The sequence below is a fragment of the Plectropomus leopardus genome, chromosome 7 (assembly GCF_026936395.1).
Source record: "Plectropomus leopardus strain MGB_pleo_1.0 chromosome 7, ASM2693639v1, whole genome shotgun sequence".
NCBI lineage: Eukaryota > Metazoa > Chordata > Actinopteri > Perciformes > Serranidae > Plectropomus > Plectropomus leopardus.
This window is the reverse complement of record NC_142182.1, coordinates 37,403,690-37,425,220: the sequence shown is the minus strand read 5'-3', so window position 1 is coordinate 37,425,220 and position 21,531 is coordinate 37,403,690. Positions and strand designations below refer to the sequence as shown.

General features: G+C 40.1%; 1 protein-coding gene and 1 long non-coding RNA gene across 3 annotated transcripts; both read left to right on the top strand.

Moving 5' to 3' along the window:
* The first annotated feature begins 691 nt into the window (after positions 1-691).
* On the top strand, positions 692-4,667 carry LOC121950751 (uncharacterized). 2 transcript variants are annotated; one of them, XR_015777109.1, is made up of 4 exons: positions 692-948; positions 2,100-2,170; positions 2,348-2,434; positions 3,038-4,667. It is a non-coding gene; the product is annotated as an uncharacterized LOC121950751 (long non-coding RNA). The 2 variants fall into 2 exon arrangements; XR_015777108.1 differs by having other exon boundaries at positions 2,338-2,434.
* Positions 4,668-7,255: 2,588 nt separating this feature from the next.
* On the top strand, positions 7,256-21,446 carry ska1 (spindle and kinetochore associated complex subunit 1). The gene is made up of 7 exons (XM_042496607.2): positions 7,256-7,402; positions 12,339-12,424; positions 12,547-12,662; positions 15,632-15,726; positions 16,140-16,271; positions 17,211-17,380; positions 20,745-21,446. The coding sequence occupies exons 2-7, from the start codon at positions 12,343-12,345 to the stop codon at positions 20,891-20,893; spliced, it is 744 nt and encodes a 247-aa protein (XP_042352541.2). The 5' UTR covers positions 7,256-7,402; positions 12,339-12,342; the 3' UTR covers positions 20,894-21,446.
* The last annotated feature ends 85 nt before the right edge of the window (positions 21,447-21,531 follow it).

Here is a 21,531-nt window from a genome sequence, read left to right as displayed (position 1 = left end):
GTAAAACTAAAGTGGAGAGTTGACAGAAATATAAAAATTAAATAAAGTACAGATACTCCTAAAAAATACTTAAGTACTGTAAAGAAGTATCATTACTTTCTTATATTACACCACTGGTCTTGATTCATAGACTTTGCACAGTGTGTACCCTCATTCTGACGATGTCAGACTGTCACCTGTTAATAATTGCAACATATTATGATAAAACCACAACTCTACAGCGATTTTTAAACAAGGCACACGGTACACTGTGGAGTTGTTAAAATCAACCTCTACTATTCCAAAAGTTAACAGTTTATTCCTAACGCTAACGCGATTTTGGCCCTCTGTAGCGACCGCTGCATTAGCTAACGTTATTAGTCTAAGGCTAAGGCTAACGGACCTACCGTTAGCAACATTCCAATTATGTTAAATTGCTAAATTTAAAAAGCAAATGACACAAATGGCTTGCTGGCAAGTTACTACATTACTTCAAATATACTAACCTCAACTAAGGAAAAAAACAAAATTACCAGTAACCTTGGTGACACATGCACTGGAGTAACCCAGAGCCCTTTGAAAGCGTCTATTCTAGTGCACTAAAGTAACCGAGCAAAATTTGAGTTAACGTTAATGATGTACAGTAGGAGGTGTGTTGTCGCCGTCAAGGGGGCGTGGTCGGGGTTGGGGGGCTCGGCGGGGGCGGGGCACTGGACAGGGAGACTGGTGGAGTCTGCAGCTCCGACTTTGATTCACGCCATAGTTGACACCAGAACCCTTTAAGAGAGAGTCGCGTCATCTCCGTGGTTCGCTCCATGGATGTATTATGTATCGCTTCAATGGACCGTTTTTTTCAAAGATGGCGGATCATGGCGAGCCTCAATAGTTCCCGGAAGTAGCTATCGGGCGCTTGCTGCACAATGGAGTTGATGCCATAGAGCCGATAGAGTAGAGTCCACATTTTAAAGGGTAAGACATAAAAAAAATCTGATTGGAATCGTATATGGATGCAATCAGAAGGTGTATTAAATCATGTTATGGGATTATTCCCCGCTTTATAAGTAGATTTACTGTACCTTAACAGAGGGGCTAACAGGCTAACATGCTAATTTAGGATACTGGATAAAGTTAGCAACACACAACAATACCCATGTTAATGTTAATCTTACATTTCCCTCTTCACTCGTGTTATCCAATGTGAGGGGATCAGAGAATAATGCTTTTTGTACATATTTTGTGTGAGTAAACAGGAGTTTAATATAAACCTGGCAAGGGACTAGTATTATAATGTTGAAATCACAATCCCCCACACGTCTGTTTTTCGCCTGTTTTGCCGCATCTGCACAGCGTGATCGATGTCTGTATTTCTCACAAATTTGCTGACAACTTTTACATTTATATGCATTTTTTCTGTATTCTAAAAACGACGGAGCTGCTGAATTAAACAGGGCTAGTTTGCAAGGTATATAGGAGAAAATATGAAATTAAAGTGTACTCTAAAACGAATATTAAATCTAAATGGCTAAACGGACTTAAGTATGTTTTGTTGCGGCCTCATCCACAGCAGTATATTGCTCAGGGTGTTTCGGGACTGTGCTTTACTTATCCGAGGAGGGGGTGCCTGGGGTGCGGCTCTTTATTTAAGTGAAATATAAAATACCTCCTTTTTAAGTTGTATATCCATTACCAACGCCAGTTTTAAAAACACAAGTTCTTCCTCACTGTTTACATTTTTTTAATACCTTATCCGTGTTGCAGTACCCCGTTTCCGCTGATAAATGAAGAACGGGCCCTATTTCTAACCACAAAGGGACAGCGGCGCAAATACAAATTAGGGACATTGCTGTTTTGCACGGGAAAATCACAGACCAGTAATGCTGAATCCCGTGTGAACAGGGCGGTATTTAGACATAACATTCGTTTAATATGAGCTAGTTTTTGAGCTGGTTTAATAAAGTTAACATCACATAATAATCTGGGAGATGATTTTTTTGTTATATATTGCTATCGATATGTATCTATAGTGCATAATATAGATATTCATTGAAAAAAAACGTAGCTGTGTAAACATGAACGCTTTTATGTGATTCTGTGGACTATACCTGCCCCTGCTGTTACAGCTCAGCTGATTTTGCATTGATGACAAAAGTAAAGGGAAGATGAAGCACCTGTGTGGAATTTAAAACATAAGGTAAGTATATTTAAAAATGAAAAATGCTAGGCTAAATTGGGAATAATCATACTTAATATGCATTATACTGCATTTTCTACTAATTATATTTGTAATCACATTAAATATGTAATATGCAAGTAATCAGTTGAAGGAAGCATACTGCAATGATGCTGCATCTTGTCAAGAATCCTGCAGGATGTGGAGCGACTGTGTGACAGGCCAGCAGTGGAGAGGAGTGACAATGTTACAGGTCAGCAGTGGAGAGGAGCGACAATGTTACAGGTCAGCAGTGGAGAGGAGCGACAGTGTGACAGGTCAGCAGTGGAGAGGAGCGACAGTGTGACAGGTCAGCAGTGGAGAGGAGCGACAGTGTGACAGGCCAGCAGTGGAGAGGAGCGACAGTTTTAGAGAGGTGGAAGAGAACTGTTGGTGGCAGGGTGCTGGTAGGTGGGGGAGCAGTGATTTTGGCTGGGCGCAGTGCGTTGGCTGCCTGCCGGTACATGTAGGAGAACTGATGTTGGCTAGGTGCTTGTAGATGGTGGAGCAGCTATGTTGGCTGGCTTCTAGCGGGAGGAGAAACAGTGAGGTTAGTTTGGTGCTGGAGGAGGGGGGATGTTGGCTGGGTGCTGGAGCACTTGTAGTAGAAATGGTTATTCCAGATGTTTCCATTACAACAATTAATGGGTTGGGTAGCACCTTTGAAGCTGTGTGGGGGTTGCTGGATGAGTAGCTACTGTTGTCCCTCTTTACCTTTTTGGATTGGCTCTTGCTTCCAAGATGTCCATCTTGCAAGTGTTGTTTTTTCTGTCATTTCTTATTTGTTTTGCTTCAGTTATTAACCTCAGCCAAATGAATCTTCTAATGATTTTTTCTTTTACTCCACAGCATGATGGAAGATTGCTGGAGTCCCGAAGACTCCTTCTCCAAGACATCCACTGCGTTGGGAAGCTTCATGAGGGAGGAACCAGTCCTGGTCCTAAATAGTTCCTCATTGTTGTGGATGAAATCAAAAACTTCCCGAGAGGGATGACAAAGAGCACCTGCCTTAAACTCTTTCAGGTTTACCAAGATGCTGATTTCTCCAGCAGGACTGTCGTCATTATGCTCAGTTGCAGTTTTGCATTTCTCACAGATGCTGGCAAACCTGATGAGTTTGTGGATGATGTAGCCCGCAAGGTGAAAGAGAATGCATTTCTCAGCTTTAGTGAGGTCAGGCGTTTCTCTCTTCACCGCCATCAGCTGTTCCACTCTGACAGATGGAGTGACATTTGGCTCCACTGTGTCCAGGAAGCCTGCCAAAAAGGTGCCGTCATCTTCCTGGTAGCTCCTTGACCTGATAACTGTGAAAAACTGTCCCACTGATATGATCCTCAGTGCATGATTGGATTCCACTGGAGTTGGGACAGGATTTCTTGACTGCGCACAGCTGAGTGTGATTTCAAGGCAGTCTTGTGTGAACCTAGATATCAACACAAACCTGTGTCCTTGTGGCAGCATCTCCTCCTGTATGGCTGACATTGATGTTGTCGCCATTATCACCCCTGTTTGTATAGGCTTCCAAGCTCCCTTTTGCCCAATCTTCATCCCATGGAAGAGATAAACTATGTCCTGGAGGAAGGTGACAGCCTTCTGGTACTCCTCCATATTTGTCCTGCTCAAGGCTGTAATGGGATGGCGAGATGACATCAGATCAAACCAGTGATCAATCTGCTCCAGGAGCCATGCTGTGGTCATGTATGAAAGAGGTCATGTATTTTCTTGTTGTACCATGTATTTCAGTACAGCACTTGTTGCCTTACTGAAAACATTTAGGGCAGGCCCAACCTTTATTTTGTAGAAGTGACTTGGCTTGACGTCTGCAGATGAAAGATAGGGAGCTATTTACAATGCCATCCCTTCTTGAAAGGCCAGCAAGTATTTTGGGGCCAATTGGGGCCACTGAAGCCTTGTTAGAGAGGAGGTTCTCTTTTTTACAATGTCCTCGGGAATAATGAATACCTGTCCTCAGACAAGGGCACTTTTCAGATTTTTTTACCAGATGTGGGACATCTGGCATGAAATGAAGCTACCTGTCTGGGGTTGCAGGATGTGGTTTACTTCCCACATACAAAATTTAAATTTTTTCTATCTACATTCATATTCCTTAGTGGTTAAACACACAAGGTATTAGGGAACAGTTAACACTTACTGGACAAACATAAACTCATTATAAATCAAAAAGACAACAGAAAAAACAAAATTTATACAAAATCATCACATTAATAACTAATGTCACTTGTCACACTATGTTAAACATTTACAACTCATGAATTTTCATAATCTCAGTTGGGGGGAAAAGATCACACCACTTTCAAGGCAGTTTCTTATGGATGCTTATGTTGGTTTGTCTACCATTTTTCTACTTCTCTTTCAACACGAGAACTTCAGGAGGACTCAGAGGAGCCTGGAGACTTCCTGCTCTGAAACAGCAAGCTCCTTTCCTCCTCATTTTTAATAAATCAAATTCTAAGCTGCCTGTGGTCTTTTTTTGTGGAAAAAGTACAGATGTAATTTTAGTATATTACCTCACGTATTTTTCTGTTGTAATCACTTGTTACATTGAGATTGCTGCGGCTGACTTTAATCATCCATGTTTTTCTCCTTTCTTTGACCCTGTGTCCTTTCTGAAAGTCATAAAAATTACATTAGTCTAATAACTTACATTATTAGCACAAAATGATATTGTTACTACATACGCACTTTATACTACATAAGTTGTGTTACATAAATAATACACAAATACACAAATAATACAACAATACATTGTAAATCGATGCATTGACTGACCACTAATTACATAAATGGGCCGCCAACGACTTCCGGGAACTAGTCAAAGCCTCCATGTGTCACGTGACACATGGAGGCTTCGAATAGTTCCCGGGAGTGACTGGCGGGCCATTCCAATACATTATAGGGAGAGACAAAACTCAGATTTTCGCTAAATAGCAGTCAATAACCGCATTGATTTACAATTTACACGAAGCACATCGTATGTAGTTTCATTATTATATTGTTTTTAAAGCAAAACATGCTTATATTTGAAGATTAATATTAACAGCCAGGGTTAGATTAGACTGATTAATGTCACACTCAGGAGATTCACACATTTCAGCAGCTCAAGAGTCAGAGGCAACAGAAAAAAAGTGACTGACTGCTAAATAAGGGTGAAATATGATTAAAATGCAAAAAATAAAATATATTGTAAAACATAAAATATATAAACTATATATATATATATATCGTACTTTTACATATAAAATGTATAATTACATAGTATAAATATGAGTGATGCGGATATGACATATAAGGTTATGCTAACATTTATACTTACCATGGTAAAGGAGCAGGTTGCTGTTTATTGCTTATGTATATAAACGTGTATTTTGTTTATCTTTGTCTTTCAACAGACTTACTGCAATTGATTAATACCATTAATATATAATAAACTCAGAAACATAAATATCACATTATGTAGTTGTTATAAGTCCTTCTTTTGTGGTGTCCTCTCAGATAGTCTCCACCATGTTTTGCTGTGCTGCACAGGGACGATCCAGGTGTGAAGAGAAAGACACGCTGACACGCAGATGAGGAAAATGTTGTTAAGTAATATCAGCAGAAGTAGTCTTACACTCACCACAGATTACAGCTAAAAAAAATATGAGGTTATCATTTTCAAAAACTGCATTAGAACATTTCACCCGAACAAAGAGCTCGCCATAGGGATGCCTTGTGTGTGGTTGAATAAAATTAAGAAACAGGGAAAGGCTTGCAGAGGACAAGGAGCCGATTTTCAGGATGAGGGTGATGTCTTAGTGCAGGGAGTCTTCAGGCTCCACTGAATCTTGTGTAGATCTTTGCTGAAAGAGGGAGGGAGAAAAGGACAGGAGAGAGGGTCAGATATCATTTTATGGGCCTGGGTGGGAAACCGCTTTTGGAGATGAGGCGTGTTTATTCCCCAACTTCAGTTATGAAATTTTGTTAGTTGTGTTAAGTTTGCGCTTCTCATAGTGAATTACTCGCTAAAAAAAAGCTTTTGCTGTACTCACCTCAGCATTTCGATATAGTGTTTCATATCATAGGTCTACAATTATTGATCCTTTTTTAATAATTTATCAGACTTTGATCCTCTGTCAGCTTGCCCGTCCCTGTGTCCAAGCTTTTTCCTTTGTTTAAAAAGATCTCGGCTACTTCATTGTTCTATGTCGTCACACTCCTGTTAATATGAGTGATTTTAATACAAAGTGTAAACCACTGCATGTGAATGCATGAATTAGTCAGATCTCTGTTCCAGAGGAGAGCCTTCTTTAAGCTGTGTAATTTATAGGTTAATGATCTGCATTCAACTAGAGCCTTCTGTTTTTATTACCCGCTTCGAAATAGTTCCTCCAACACCCAGTGCTCCTATTGTAAGTTACCAATATACAATAACAAGATTACATATGAAAACAAAATATAACATAATATAATATAATAATGATGTAGTATATACAGTAGTGTAACAATGTCAATATTATAAGGAAAGGTCTCTTTCCCAATGTTTCCCATTGTTTACACAGTAAACACTTTACCTCCACTGTCCCCACTTTACGCACACCCAGTGCACCCCCACGCACATATTTATATTACATACATTCATATATCGTACATATATATGTATACTTATTTATTATCTACATATTTCCACAACCCTTCGCCCATAATACATACTGTGTATGCTTGCATATAGATTACCTTCAGCTAACAATGCATATATTGTGTCTTTTTCTTTATCTTTATTTTTAAATTGCTGTATATAATGCTTCCCTTCTTATTTATATCTATTTTAAGTTGCTGTTTTCCTCTATCTATCTATCTATCTATCTATCTATCTATCTATCTATCTATCTATCTATCTATCTATCTATCTATCTATCTATCTATCTATCTATCTATCTATCTATCTATCTATCTATCTATCTATCTATCTATCTATCTATGTTAACAAATGGGAAAAAGTCTTTGGCCAGTGTGACGCTGTAGTTCCACTTTCGGCCACTATATAAATTTTGCTTCAGAGGGTGGCGCACTTCCTGGGGGCTTGGGAGCAACAACAACCGCAGCAGCAGTAGAAGAAGGAGGAGGAGGAGGAGGAGCTAGTTGCTAGAGTCCCATTTCAAACGGAGCTCAAACCGGGAACACGGCACAACGCGGAGGAAGAGAAGAGAACTGTGTGTGAGTAATATTGATGAAGCTCAGTGTTTGTGTGTCCGGCTCGACTTCCTTATAATACATCCATGGTCCGGCCGGACGGAGACAGGTCAACGCGCCCGGAGCACTCCTCTGTCTCGGTGCCTGACACAGTAACGCCGATAATTAACGTCAACGTTCAAAATGAGCCGTTAGCTGTGGACCGAAAAAAAACCACCGGCACAGAAAGTTTTTCTTGCTGTTTTGTTTGTTTTTGGCTTTTTTTTTTGTATTATTATTATTATTATGTTTTTCTTGTACGTTTTACTAAGTTCTTGCTAATTCTAGGCTAATTTCTTCCTAAGTTGCTCATAACCCTCTTCCCGTGTTTTTGAAAGAACGCAAGCCAATTTGCCCAGGTTTCAACAGGAAGTTAAATTAGAAATATTTATCATCCGATGAAACCTTTATTTCATATGTTAAAGAAAACCCCAAAAGGCCCATTTCACTGTCCATTCAGATCAGCGTTAGTTTGGAGAAGCTGATAAAGTGCAATAACCAGAGAAACTGAAGATGGTTTAAAACATAGTGTTAGTTGTGAAGCTGTTATTTTCTTGTTGGGTGGTTCTGTAGACAAACTCATGGTGAATTTTGACTTATAAATTAAGATTTTGTACCTTTTGTGTTTCCTGCAATTGTACAGTTCCAAATTACCATATGAACCTGAGCTAAAAAGTAGTTTTGAGTGCCTGCAGTGCAAACTGTGAAGCTCTTTGAAATGCACATACAGATGACTGTGACTTTGTCCCTCCTTGTCCATCCTCATGCAACTGCTTTCAGCTGTGACATCTCTGCTTTTACTAATACTATACTAATACTACTACATATAGTAAATGTATACATGTACTTAGTATTGTAGTCTAATAGCTACTGCTATTAATAGTTAGTTTGCACGGGAGCAAGCACCTGTCCAATTTTTGGGAAAATGTGAGAAATTTCTTGGGAAATGTGCTAGTTTATTTTAACACTCCATTTCTTACTAAAAAGGCAGCTGCACATTGTACAGCTCCTAAACTATGAACTTGATGCAGCATATTTAAACACTACCAAGCCCCCAGGAAGTGTGCCAGGCTCTGATGCAAATTTTACATAGTGGCCAAAAATAGAATTACTTAGACAGACTTTTCCCCTTTGACTTGCATCGGGAAAGACACGTCTGTAAATCAGTAAATAATCTTTTGTAAGCATCAAACCCCGCAAATTGACTCATTTTACTATATAGATTTAATCCAGTTAGATAACATTTGGGAAGTCTAAAAGAGCCGCAAGATTACATCTTTTAGACCACCATTCAAGCTAGCTAAACCGGTCAGTTGCTCTACTGGTGGAAGTTTTCTGCAAGTGTGCCTGGCCGGGCATAAAAATATGACAAAAATACAAATTTTTAAAAAATGTCTAAAATCTACACACAATATACACAGTTCACCTGTACAGATACTGTATGTTGATAATTGATAGTTGCACAGGATAACTATAGAACAAAAATATTGAAATATATAAATATTATTGCAGAGTATGTGACAACATATTGTACTTTGCACAGAAATGTGTAACAGTATAAACATAAAAGATATTATGACTGTAGTACACACGGTGTGTAGTATTTAAACTGTAAAAATATGAAAATATATAAATATGATTGCACAGTATATTGCACAGCAATGTTACATAGTTAAAAATTGAAAGATATAAGGATATTTACAAATATGTGATTACATGCAAATATAAGTAAAAACACTACATAGTGTAATGATTAAATGTCACTTACAATACTTATACCTAGTAAATGTGGTCTTTTCTTATGTCAGAAAACACAATACAGCAAATGTTAATAGTCTCCAAATAAGTCTTTCTAACTCTGCTACTGCTTATACTACAAACAGTACTACCACAACTACTTCTTCTGCAGGTACTACTGCTACTACTGTAACTACTGTTTAGATTATGAATGTTAAATACATATTGTAAGTTATTGTAAATACATACAATATTATGCGCACATAGTGTGCAGTACATGTAATGGTAAAGATGAATTTCTTACTACTACAAATACTACTATTGTACTATTATCCACGCATTGTGTGCTGTACCAGTAGTACAAACAGTATGCACTACAAGTAGTATACAGTACCTGAAATATGGGTTTATGCAATACCTCTTGGGCAGTACAGTTCATTAGTGTGTGTACGTAGCAGTCAGGGTGGGAGCAGGCAACCATGAAAAAAAGTTCTTGTGAAATTACTAGTTCATATTTATTTAAGTACAGAGGCAGAGAGGTGACATGGACAATTTTTTTTCTTTGTGTGCGCAAATTACTAATACAACAATAACCACACATAAAATGCACTTTTTCAACCTGCCAAAAAGTGATTGCAGCTCCTATCTTGCCACTGAAAGGCTGTTTCTGCCTCAGAAAGACTTTATGTCATTCATAATGGACGCTGTAACCTCACTTGACTGCAAAACAAATCTACCGAAAGGTACAAATAAAGTAACCTGAACCTGAACCTGAACCTGATAGTGATTATTTAAAAAAAAGTCAAGCAATAAAATACAGAGAGCAAGGCATGCAAGCTTAATTTATTATCTAGTTGTTGTGCTCACTGGCCTTGAACATATTCTCAATTCTCACGTGCCATCAGAAGTCACACAGTAGAAACCAGCCATCAAATCAAGTTTCATGTTTCTGTTGTATTCAAGGCTTCTTTGTTTGGTTCTTCATGTAGGCCAGGGGTGTCCAAACTTTTTTGAATGGTGGCCAAATTATATAATCTGAAAATACCTCGGGGCCAAGTGTTTCTTGCATCACATAGCTAATTAAAAAACCGGCAACACACAAACAAACAATACAAGCGCAACAGTTTCAGTTTTCACTGAAAATGTATTCAATTTTACACCACTCCTTAGAGCAGTTTTCCTTACTGTCCACACACTTCTTTGCTGTGGCTGTGTATGCTCATGACAGGAAATGTCTGCCGCTAGTAACCGTTCAGTTTACTAGTTTACTGTCTGTTTATGAAAACACATTAGTTCCTGCTTGATTCATGTCTATGAGCTTTATTACAGTCCTTCCATTGTGAGCTGAAGGGAAAAATTGCAAAGTGATCATGGTTGATTGACAAATATTGTGTGCCAGGCCATAGTACATTTTGAAAGTCAAGCCAAGGGCTGCTTAAAATTGGTTTGAGAGCCACAACCAGGGCACCAGGGCCAGACGGGGCCCGGCGGATGAGGTAGGCACAAGATATGCATAACATTTCTGACCCTGTGAAGGCAGCATTTGAAAGCACCCACCTAGTCCTTGGCTGCTTACAGCTGCCCTCTGCTGGTATGAGCTGGTAACACATAGCCAATGGGTTCAACATAAGAAGAGGGTAATAACACACTATGAGGTTTTAAGATAAATACTATTGAAAGTGATTTTTTAACTCCAGAATTCATTCACATCCTTCCTCTATTTTCTTTTCTCTTTTCTGTTGTCAGTATATGTAACAGGGTCAGTAGTTTATGTTGTGTTGTGGTTTGTGGATATATGTGTGTAAGTGCAACAGCATATATTAGTGTTATTAGTCAGTTATCTGTCCAGCAAGGATCTCCTTAAGCTCAGCATTCTCTCTTTGCAGCATTTTATTCCGAGAAAAAGACAAAAGAACAATAAAAACAAGGCAACTGTTAAAAGATGTAAGACAGAACATTACAAACATTTGAAGTTCATAGGAGCTGGCTTCAATTCTCTCTCATTTTAGCTATAAAGGTAAACTGATAACCTTCTTGCAAGAACTTAAAATAAATTCAGTAAACAAGTGAATTGAAGAAAAGAAAGGTGACCCCAGACAGTAACATAAAATGCAGATTAAAACTAACCTTATGTCTGAGGGCCTCCACTATCAGATCTTGTCCTCCCCTGATGCTCTCCTTTTTTGAAGCCTTGAAGGGTCCCCAACAACTGAGACCAGCACTTGAGACTTAAGAGTCATATATCCAAAATAATATTAGTGATTTCCTGTTCAAATAAAAACAGTAAACCACAAAGTTGTCCTAGTAGGGAATGCATAGCTGTTGAATACTCAAAAACTTCATGCTCTGAAACAAATAACAGTGGTTCATGTCCACTTCAGGGTGTTAAGCAACAAATCTAAAGACTTTGGGGGATGATGGCAGGACAGTATAGAAGGAAACAGTGGACAGAGGGCACGACCACATCATGACAAAAAGCTGGCATTTAAAAGGTTAAAATTCTGAACATTAATGAATATTTGATATTTATGATTAGGACTGATTAAAAAACCCAAAACAACTCAATGAATGTAGAAAATCATATTAATGTATAATAATATTTTTATTTCCTGATTTTGAAAGGCACATTTTGTTTGCAGGGTGGCATGAGTGTGAGTACCAAACACTGCAAAAACAATAATAATGTATAGAAATCAATTTTGCTGCTAATCATTGACATATCTTTGATAACAAAAAAAGTGAAAAAGGGCATTTTGTGTGTTGTATTGGTCCTTTTAAAGGTATTTAATCAGGCATAGGGGACTGGATGGGCTATAATCTGTCAAATATAATGATAATAATATCATAATATTAATGAAATCAAGTCATTCTGAGGCATAAACAGTCTTCGGTGACAAGATAGGAGCTATAATCTCTTTTTGGCAGGTTGGCAAAGTGCATTTTATGTGTTGTATTGGTATTTTATGAACACGTTTTAATGAATCGCAAGCGAAATACGATTAAACTGCACAAATTTTGTAAGACGAATGCATGTTTTAAATTTAAATCCATGTCACATCCATGTCACCTCCGGGCTCTGTACTAATGTTAAAGTTCTTGCCAATTTTTTTCTCCATGAAATGAACTATGTAACTGTTTAGAATGTGTAAATAGCTTTAATGAATTGAATGTGTCCCTTTTTCAGCAACATGGGGGATTTGGAGGATATCAGCCATCACATTTATGACAGAATATCATCCTTACAGCGCATATTGGATCTGTCAGCTGTTGGTAAGACAGTAATTTTTTTATAAGACAGCACTGGTCACTGTTTTTTGTCTGTTTTGTTATTATGCAGAGCTACAGCAGTCTGTCATAAAATGTGTTGTGTTCCTTTCTGTCTCTGCTTTCAGAATTCCCTCAAAATAAGATAAAGAAACTTGGACAAGAACTCTTTGCACTCGAGAGACTTCTGGAGGAGTTTGAAAAATGTGCTGATCGACAGAAAGAGCAACTGAAGCATCTGAAGGTAAACGGCAGGTCTACTGGTTTATTGAGACTAACATTGATATTTAACCATAGGGTCAACATTCTTTTTCCTAAGAAGTTTTAACGTAAATACACATTTCGGATAAGTATCTATCAATAGAGTGCTCTAGGGATGAAGACTTTCTGTAGGTCAACCAGGAAGTGAGCTTCATGCTGCCTCCCTCATCAAAAAGCCTATGGGATTTTTCCATTGGATTTTGGATCAATGCAGAAAATAAACTCTGTGGCAAACAAACGTTTATGAGACTTTTTTTTTCAGCAAGATAATCTTCACAAACACTTATTTTAGGATGTTTTGAGGCCTAAATGCAATTACCAGAAGTAAAAGCTAATGTTAGGCTATAAACCAACTACACTGTCTTGTTGGCACCACGGCGAAGCTGTAAAGCTGTGTTCGGTGTAGTTCAGTGTGATGAGGTTCAGTAGTTTAATTTAGCCACTTATTAGCAACTGCTTTTTTTAAGACCCTTTAAATTCACAGTGGGTTATTTATGGACTACTGATATTTTATGTTATAGGACAAAACATTAAACTCTTCAGCTTCTAGGACTCATTACTGTGGTTCTCTATCATGGAATAGAATTATAAGTATGGGTTCAAGACTAGTATTTGGCTGGACCATGTTCAATGGTTCCCAGCCTTTTTCCTTCAGGGCTGTCTTTCACTATCGTCTACTATCACTGAACGACTGAGTAATCAACTGATGACCCCTGACAGAATTACATATTTTAGGGATATTTCGTATTAAATTAAATTCATAACAATAACAGTAGAGAAACAATAAAAACTGTACAACTACCCCAAATGCCTAACTGCAGGAAGTTTGGGTTAAATTAGCAACTATAATGAATTTTGAGGAGATTATTTCCGGTGAATATTGCATCGGAAATTGGTTTCCTGATATTTGTTGTAACTTATAGAATTCTCTGTATTATATACTTTTGAAGATAAAAAATCAACAGTCATGCATTCTTGAAAGGCTTCTTTTTTTTTAAATTCCTTTTGCTTGGCAATCTTTTCTAATGCAGGATGAAGCTGTTTAAAAGAAAAAAAATGAACTATAAAAAACTAAATAACTATTGCATTTAGTTATTTTTGTAGAAACTCATGAAATGATAAGATAAGCCTATTTTATTTCATTTTAAAAAAAAAAAGTATTTTAAGACCCCCTACAATCAAGAAGGCCTCATGACCTCCAAGGAAGCTTTGGTGACCCTAGTGGGGTTGGGAGCCAGTTGCGTACTTGGCTGGAGTGATTTTGATGCCATGAGCAATTTATAAGCCCAGACCTTTGTAGAGGTCTGGGGGGATCCTCACCGTTTGTTTGTTTGTTTGGTTGGTTGGTTTTGTTGATAAACAAGCTCTATTTTGATTCTTTTAATGCACTTCAGCACTTTTTTCATTAATTCAAAGTTCACATTCTTATAATTGAAAAATTGAAATGTGTAGGTTACATCAAAAACTGTATTTTACTGGCCAGAAAAAGAATCATTGTGATGTGACAAATAGTAGTTAGTAATTAGCATTAGTATTCTGTGGAGATGGAATACTGCTATCATTACACATTTATACAAGAGATTTGGGGGAAAAAAAGTTCAATGTTTATAGGTTAACAGTGATGGAATGTAATTAAGGTTACATTTACTAATTGTACTGTATTAGGTGACCAGATTTCAGAATTAAAAATCATCCAGTGTTACTATCTCTGAAATTTATTCATTCATTCATTTACATTGTACGTTTAATTTGACCATAGTATGTTGCACTGTAATGAAACATATGATGCATTATTATTATTATCCAGTATTATATGAGAATTAAAAGTTCCATCTTAACCAAACCAAAGGTACATTTACGGACACTATGCCGATAATAGGCCAATCTCTCCTGACTGCAGGACTCTGACTTTAACTTCTGCTGTGTGCTACAATGGTTTTACATGGGAATTTTTTTCAGTAGGTCTACTTCTTTTATCGCTGCCAACAGCCTGCCAACATTCCCAGTTGGAGAAAGGGTGAAAATAAGGCAGTGTGCCTGTGGCCCGAGGCCCCCAAATCACTACATCTGCTCCTGATAATGAGCGTGCAGCATTAGTAGTTGGATAAAATAAGATAAGATAAGATAAGATAAGGGGTGATGCGTTCTGGTGTTTATTTAGCATGACTAAACCTGAAAATAAAACAAAGTAGTCTGTAGAAGTCTAAAGAAGTCACTTTCACCACTGAGCATTTGACTGTTTGTTCATTCAGACACTTTGGTGCTGTGAGGAGAAGCTCCACTCTGTTTGTTTGTCTGTCTCAACTGTATTCTAGAGTCAGTCGTTCACTGCATTACAAGATTGTTCAACACTTCTGCTGTCGCAGTGTTTCGGCGTAGGATTTTCCTTGGTGTCGTGAGAGTGCGAGACAGAGCCCAAAAGCGCGAGACTAACACCAGATGCGTGAGAGTTGGCATCATCAGTAAATGTAAGGTTCGTGTCTGACAGACACAGCTGTTCCTCAAACACACTGATGAAGTGATCTCTCCTCCATCCAAAATGGACACATCGACTACAGACCATGGCGAGTTAGCTGTCTGGCTTTCTAATTCCACCATGCTGTCATGTTATAGTGGTTTCAGAAAGTGAAGAAGAGTAACACAGGACTGTGAGCGTCCACAGCTATGTCAGCCAGTCAGCACCAGCAGGGGGAAACACTCATCAGTCACACTGGCCAGTGGTGCAACTTCATTACTCAGTTAGTCAGTCAGTCACTCACTCACAGACAGTGTTTCCCTTTTATAGGACTGGCCTTGCATGCTGCGGTCCAAAAGATATGTAGTGAAATGAGCATTTCTGAGTATGAAATAAGCTTGTCAGTGCTCTGTGGTGAACAGAATCTGTAATGGATGCACAGTTTCTGAATGACCTCAAACATACTGAATGACAAATCACACTTGTTTGTATTTCAGGAACTTGAGAAGTCATTCCAGAAGGATTTGGAGGACGTCCAACACATGAAGGACAACATACCAGCACACATGGCCAGGAAGAAAGGCCCAGCAAAGTAAGGGCCTGTATATATAGTTTTGCCTGATGCTTTTCAGTAGAACACTGGCCTAATTGTAATCATAGAGAACAATTTGGACATATGTGCATAGTCCCCTCGAGGGACCAGGGGTCTTGTCCCCCCTATATACGAAAGATGGAAATTTGACCCACCCTAAATGTTGTCATCCATTGATACAGGTATGTATGTATATATTCTGTGTGTGTGCGTGTGTGTGTGTGTGTTATATATGTGTGTGTGTGTGTGTGTGTGAGTTTATAAACGATGATATTAAGAAAATAAATTATAAAGATATAATAAAGATTTAGTCTGGGGTTTTGTGTTGTTTTGATTTCAGGTATCGTAACATAAAAAACAACCCTCAGGTGTGATGGCTAATGGATATGTTGATTGTTCCTCTCCTCTCTCAGTGAACCTGCAATGAACCAGAGTGAAGCAGCAGACGTTAAGCTAGCCCAGCAGGAAAATGTCAAGAAGACCAAGAAGAGCTTCATCAGAGAGATGGAGTCCATCACTCTGCCAGAGTTTGACAGCATCCCTCAGTGAGTCGTATTCCCCTATAAAATACAACATAGATGCTGAGTAATATTGTTCACAGTTTTTTGGGGGCACACTATAATAGTGCATATATGTGTGTGTGTGTGTGTGTGTGTGTGTGTGTGTGTGTGTGTGTGTGTGTGTGTGTGTGTGTGTGTGATCAGGGATCCACTCTGTAGCTGAATATAACAGGCAGCCAATCAGGAACTGCGTTATAGTGGATGACGTAGCATGCAGACAGCAAAAGAGGATGCACTCAGAGTTTCTCAGAGGAAAATACCTTTTCCCTGTTTTTCTGACTGGATTTGGCAAAAGCTTGATTTACTAACTGACTCTGTTGGTGATGAAGAAGATGTTCCCTAATACAAATCCATCTTTACTGTTGTTTGGTCTCTGATTGGCTGATGGAGAAGCAGATACAAGAGGATTTAAAACGGGGAGTCAGGGCCATGCAGATCGGTGTTTACAAAGCTTCAGAGAGACAACAAGGACGTTGCCAGCAGGTATTCAGCAGTCCAGAGGCAGCTAGCTGCTGAATGAGAAATGGTGAAATAACATTATACTGGCAACACCAGTGTATTGCAAAAACCTTCTTGGGGATTGTTATCAATGGAGAATTTGTCACATACAAAGGATAAATATAAATGAACTGTATTTTTTAAGACCATTATCGTCTAACTGGCCACGTATTTGTATAGTAGAGGCTAATGCTAACATCAGAATTGGCTGAAGTAGTCTGTCTGTCAAAGCGAGTAACTCCTGACCACTGAAATCATTTGGGTTAGCAGAAAGTCCAGACTGACAGAGAGAGAGAAACACAATGTTTTTTTTTTTTACCAGACTGCCAAAGAAAAGCCATGTTTGATCATTTCAAAGGGTTTTATTGTTTTTGTTTGCTTTTTTAGCTTTATTCTCTCCACAGCTGACTGTTTTGTTCCCCTCAGGTACATGAGAGGCCGTGTATCATATCATCAGCTCAACGCTGCGGTGCAAAGCATTAACACAGCCGTAATAGCTAAGTACAAGATCCTCCATCAGGCGGTGAAAACTCTCAACAATCATGCACGCAAGCTGCACCAGCGCTTCAAGGAGCAGGAGACTGCAGATACCAAAGGTACACCTGACCATCAGTATGTGTGATGCTTGCATTTAGTACAAACATTTTATGAAACACTGCATGTATAATGTCTGATCAATGCTCTAACCCAAGGATGAACACTGATTTAATATTTTAACCTGATCCCTTTCATTAGTACCCTTTTATTACCATTTTTTATCATATAAGGACTGACGTTGAATGTTGCAAATTGTAAAGACAGAGGACAGTATTTTCAGTGATCTTTTCTGTGTTTATTTTGATAAAAAGAAAAGCTCACTATGCTGCAACTTGAGAAAACAGGTTTAATCATTTTGATTTAGACAACACATGCATCACCATGTAAAGAAAAAGCTGCCAATAAATACAACACCCATCCATCCATTTTCTTCCGCTTATCCGGGGTCGGGTTGCAGAGGCAGCAGCCTAAGCAGGGAAGCCCAGACTTCCCTCTCCCTGGCCACTTTGTCCAGCTCTTCCTGGGGGATCCCAAGGTGTTCCCAGGCCAGCTGAGAGACATAGTCTCTCCTGCGTGTCCTGGGTCTTCAGTGGGGTCTCCTACCGGTGGGCCCTGAACACCTCACGGGGGAGGCATCCTAATTAGATGCCCGAGCCACCTCATCTGGCTCTTCTCAACGCAGAGGAACAGTGGCTCTACTTCAAGCTCCTCCCGGATGGCCGAGCTTCTCACCCTATCTCTAAGGGATAACCCAGCCACCCTACGGAGGAAGTTCAATTCTGCCGCTTGTACCCACGATCTTGTTCTTTCGGTCACTACCCAAAGCTCGTGACCATAGGTGAGGGTAGGAACGAAGCTCGACCGGGAAATTGAGAGCTTTGCCTGTCGGCTCAGCTCCCTCTTCACCACGACAGATCGGTGCAGAGTCCACATTTCTGCAGACCCTGCACCGATCCGCCTGTTGGTCTTCCACTCCATCCTTCCTCCACTCATGAACAAGACCCTGAGGTACTTAAACTCCTCCACTTGGGGCAGGATCTCCTTCCTGATCTGGAGAGGGCACTCTACCCTTTCCTGGCTGAGAACCATGGCCTTGGATTTGGAGGTGCTGATTCTCAACCTGGCCGCTTCACACTCAGCTGCGTACCGATCCAGTGAGAGCTGATTAAACCAACAGGACCACATCATCTGTGAAAGCAGCAACCCAATTCTGAGGTCACCAAACCGGACCCCCTCAATACCTTGGCTGTGCCGAGAAATTCTGTCCATAAAAGTTATGAACAGAATCGGTGACAAAGGGCAGCCTTGGCAGAGTCCAACCCTCACCAGAAATGATTCCGACTTACAGCCAGCAATGTGGACCCAGCTCTGACGCCGGTTGTACAGGGAATGGACGGCCCGTATCAGGGCGTCCAATACCCCATATACCCCCCACAGGACTCCCCGAGGGACATGGTTGAATGCCTTCTTCAAGTCCACAAAGCACATGTGGACTGGTTGGGCAAACTCCCATGCACCCCTCAAGGATCCTGCCAAGGGTCCAGAGCTGGTCCACAGTTCCACGGCCAGGAAGAAAACCGCATTGCTCCTCCTGAATCTGAGGTTCGACTATCCGGCGGACCCTCCTCTCCAGTACCCCTGAATAGACCTTACCAGGGAGGCTGAGGAATGTGATCCCCCTATCCCACACAATGTTGCAGAGCCCCAGGTCCTGCTTCCTTACCGAAAGGCGTGTTGGTGGGATTTAGTTCTTTGAAGTATTCCTTCCACTGATCCACAACGTCCCGAGTCAAGGTCAGCAGTGCACCGTTCCCAATATACACAGTGTTGACAGAGCACCACTTCCCCCTCCTGAGATGCTGGATGGTGATCCAGAACCTCTTCGAAGCTATCTGTGAAGTCGTACTCCATGGCCTCACCTAACTCCTGCACCTAGGGTGTCCTGATGCCAAGTGCACATATGGACACCCTTATGCTTGAACATGGTATTTGTTGTGGCCAATCTGTGGCAAGCACAGAAGTCCAATAACAAAACACCACTGGGGTTCAAATCAGAGGGAGCATTCCTCCCAATCACGCCCCTCCAGGTCTCACTATTGTTGCCAAAGTGAGCATTGAAGTCCCCCAGCAGAACAAGGGAGTCCCCAGAAGGAGCACTCTCTAGCTCCCCCCTCTAAGGACTCCAAAAAGGGTGGATACTCTGTACTGCCATTTGGACCTTAGGCACAAACAATAGTCAGATCTGTCCCCTCACCCGAAGGCTGAGGGAGGCTACCCTCTTGTTCACCGGGGTAATCTCCAACATGCAGGCACCGAGCCAGGGGGCAATAAGTATCAGTAAGCCTCTCACCAGTGGCAACTTCAGAGTGGAAGAGAGTCCATCCCCTTTCAAAAAGACTGGTTCCGGAGCCCATGCTATGTGTCAAGGTGAGGCCGGCTATATGTAGTCGGAACAGCTCAACCTCGTGCACCAGCTCAGGCTCCTTCCCCACCAGAGAGGTGACATTCCATGTCCCCAGAGCTAGCTTCTGTAGCCGAGGATCCAACCGCCAAGGTCCCTGCCTTCGGCTGCCGCCTAACTCACACAGCACCCGACTCCTTTGGCCCCTCCTATGGGTGGTGAGCCCACGGGAAGGAGGTCCCACGTCGCCTCTTCAGACTGTGCCCGGCCGGGCCCCATGGGTAAAGGCGTGTGTGTCCAGGAGAGGGAAACCATTTGTAGCATTCATCAAAAGGGGCCCGGGGAGCTACACTTTGTCTGGTCCCTCCCCCAGGACCTGTTTGCCATGGGTGACCCTACCAGGGGCATAAAGCCCCCAACAACTGAGCTCCTAGGATAACTGGGACACGCAAACCCCTCCACCACGATAAGGTGGTAGCTCAGGGAGGGGTAAATACAACACATTCATTAAATTAATAGAATTCTAAAAATAATAATAATAATAATAATAATAATAATAATAATAATAATAATAATAATAATAATAATAATAAGAAATACTAGAGAAGGAAAACACAAACAAATTCAGAAACAGTCATCTTGTGTAAAAACTTTCTTTTCCACGCTGTTAGAAAAAGGAATTGTAGAGGAACAGCTCACAAACATTTTCAAAAGATAAATACTATAACATAAAGATTTTGGAAGCTATTATTCCAACAAGAAAAGACAGTTCCCTTTTTAAAAATTATGGATCAGTTGTCTGCTCTAAGTGGCACATTTTCCAATAACAAATCCTTCACATCTTGAGCATGAAACATACAATTATTCAAGATGGTGCAAAAATCAGCATATGTTTCAATCAGCTAAGATATCCGAATCATTGATGTCCTCAGTTCCTTGGACAGGAGCATTGTTGACAGGCAGGAGTGCATCAGAGTGACAGTGAACCACCCGGCTCACTGATCTGCTGAAATGTCTTTCAGGTCAGTTTTTTGTGGTGGAGGATGACATCCGTGAATTTACTCAGATAAAGGTGGACAAACGTTTCCAAGGGATGCTGAGCATGCTGCGACACTGCCAGCGCCTCCGGGAGCTCCGAGGGGGGGGCATCACCCGCTATGTGTTGCTATGAACCTGCAAAATTTTATCAGATGGAACACACTTCGACTTTGCTTGTCTTCGTTGTGCTGACATAGTAAGCCAAAAGAAGTTAATAAAAAAGAGAAAATAAAAAAGAGTAAATAAATAGTAATAAAGAATAAATGTGCATATTTCCTGGTCAATTGTAGTTACAGAACACAGATCTGTGCACCCTGTTCAACACTACATGAGGTTTTGGGTTTGTCAGCTGGATGGCCACAGTGACTTATTTTATCGTATTTAACAGTTTTCACACCAAAAAGTGACCCTATGTCCATCACAGAATCTGAGCGGAGATTTCCTCTGTGAGCCCTCCAAATGTACATGCTGAAACATTTCCACTTGTGTAATCTGAGTATTCGGTACATTGGTATTCTTTCACTTGCCACCTGTATGTGCACATTTGCACACAATACATGGATGTATGTTGTGGTATAAATGACGATAAATTAGACTGATTTTTGTTTGTGCTACATTACAAGTGTCAACTAAATGTTTAATTTTGAAATTACACAAAATAAAATAGGGGAAAAAAATAATAAAAATCTCTCTCTTCACTCACCGTCCTCCAGTGAAACAGGCATGTTTACTCACTGTAATGATTTATGAGAAACGATCAAATATTCAAAA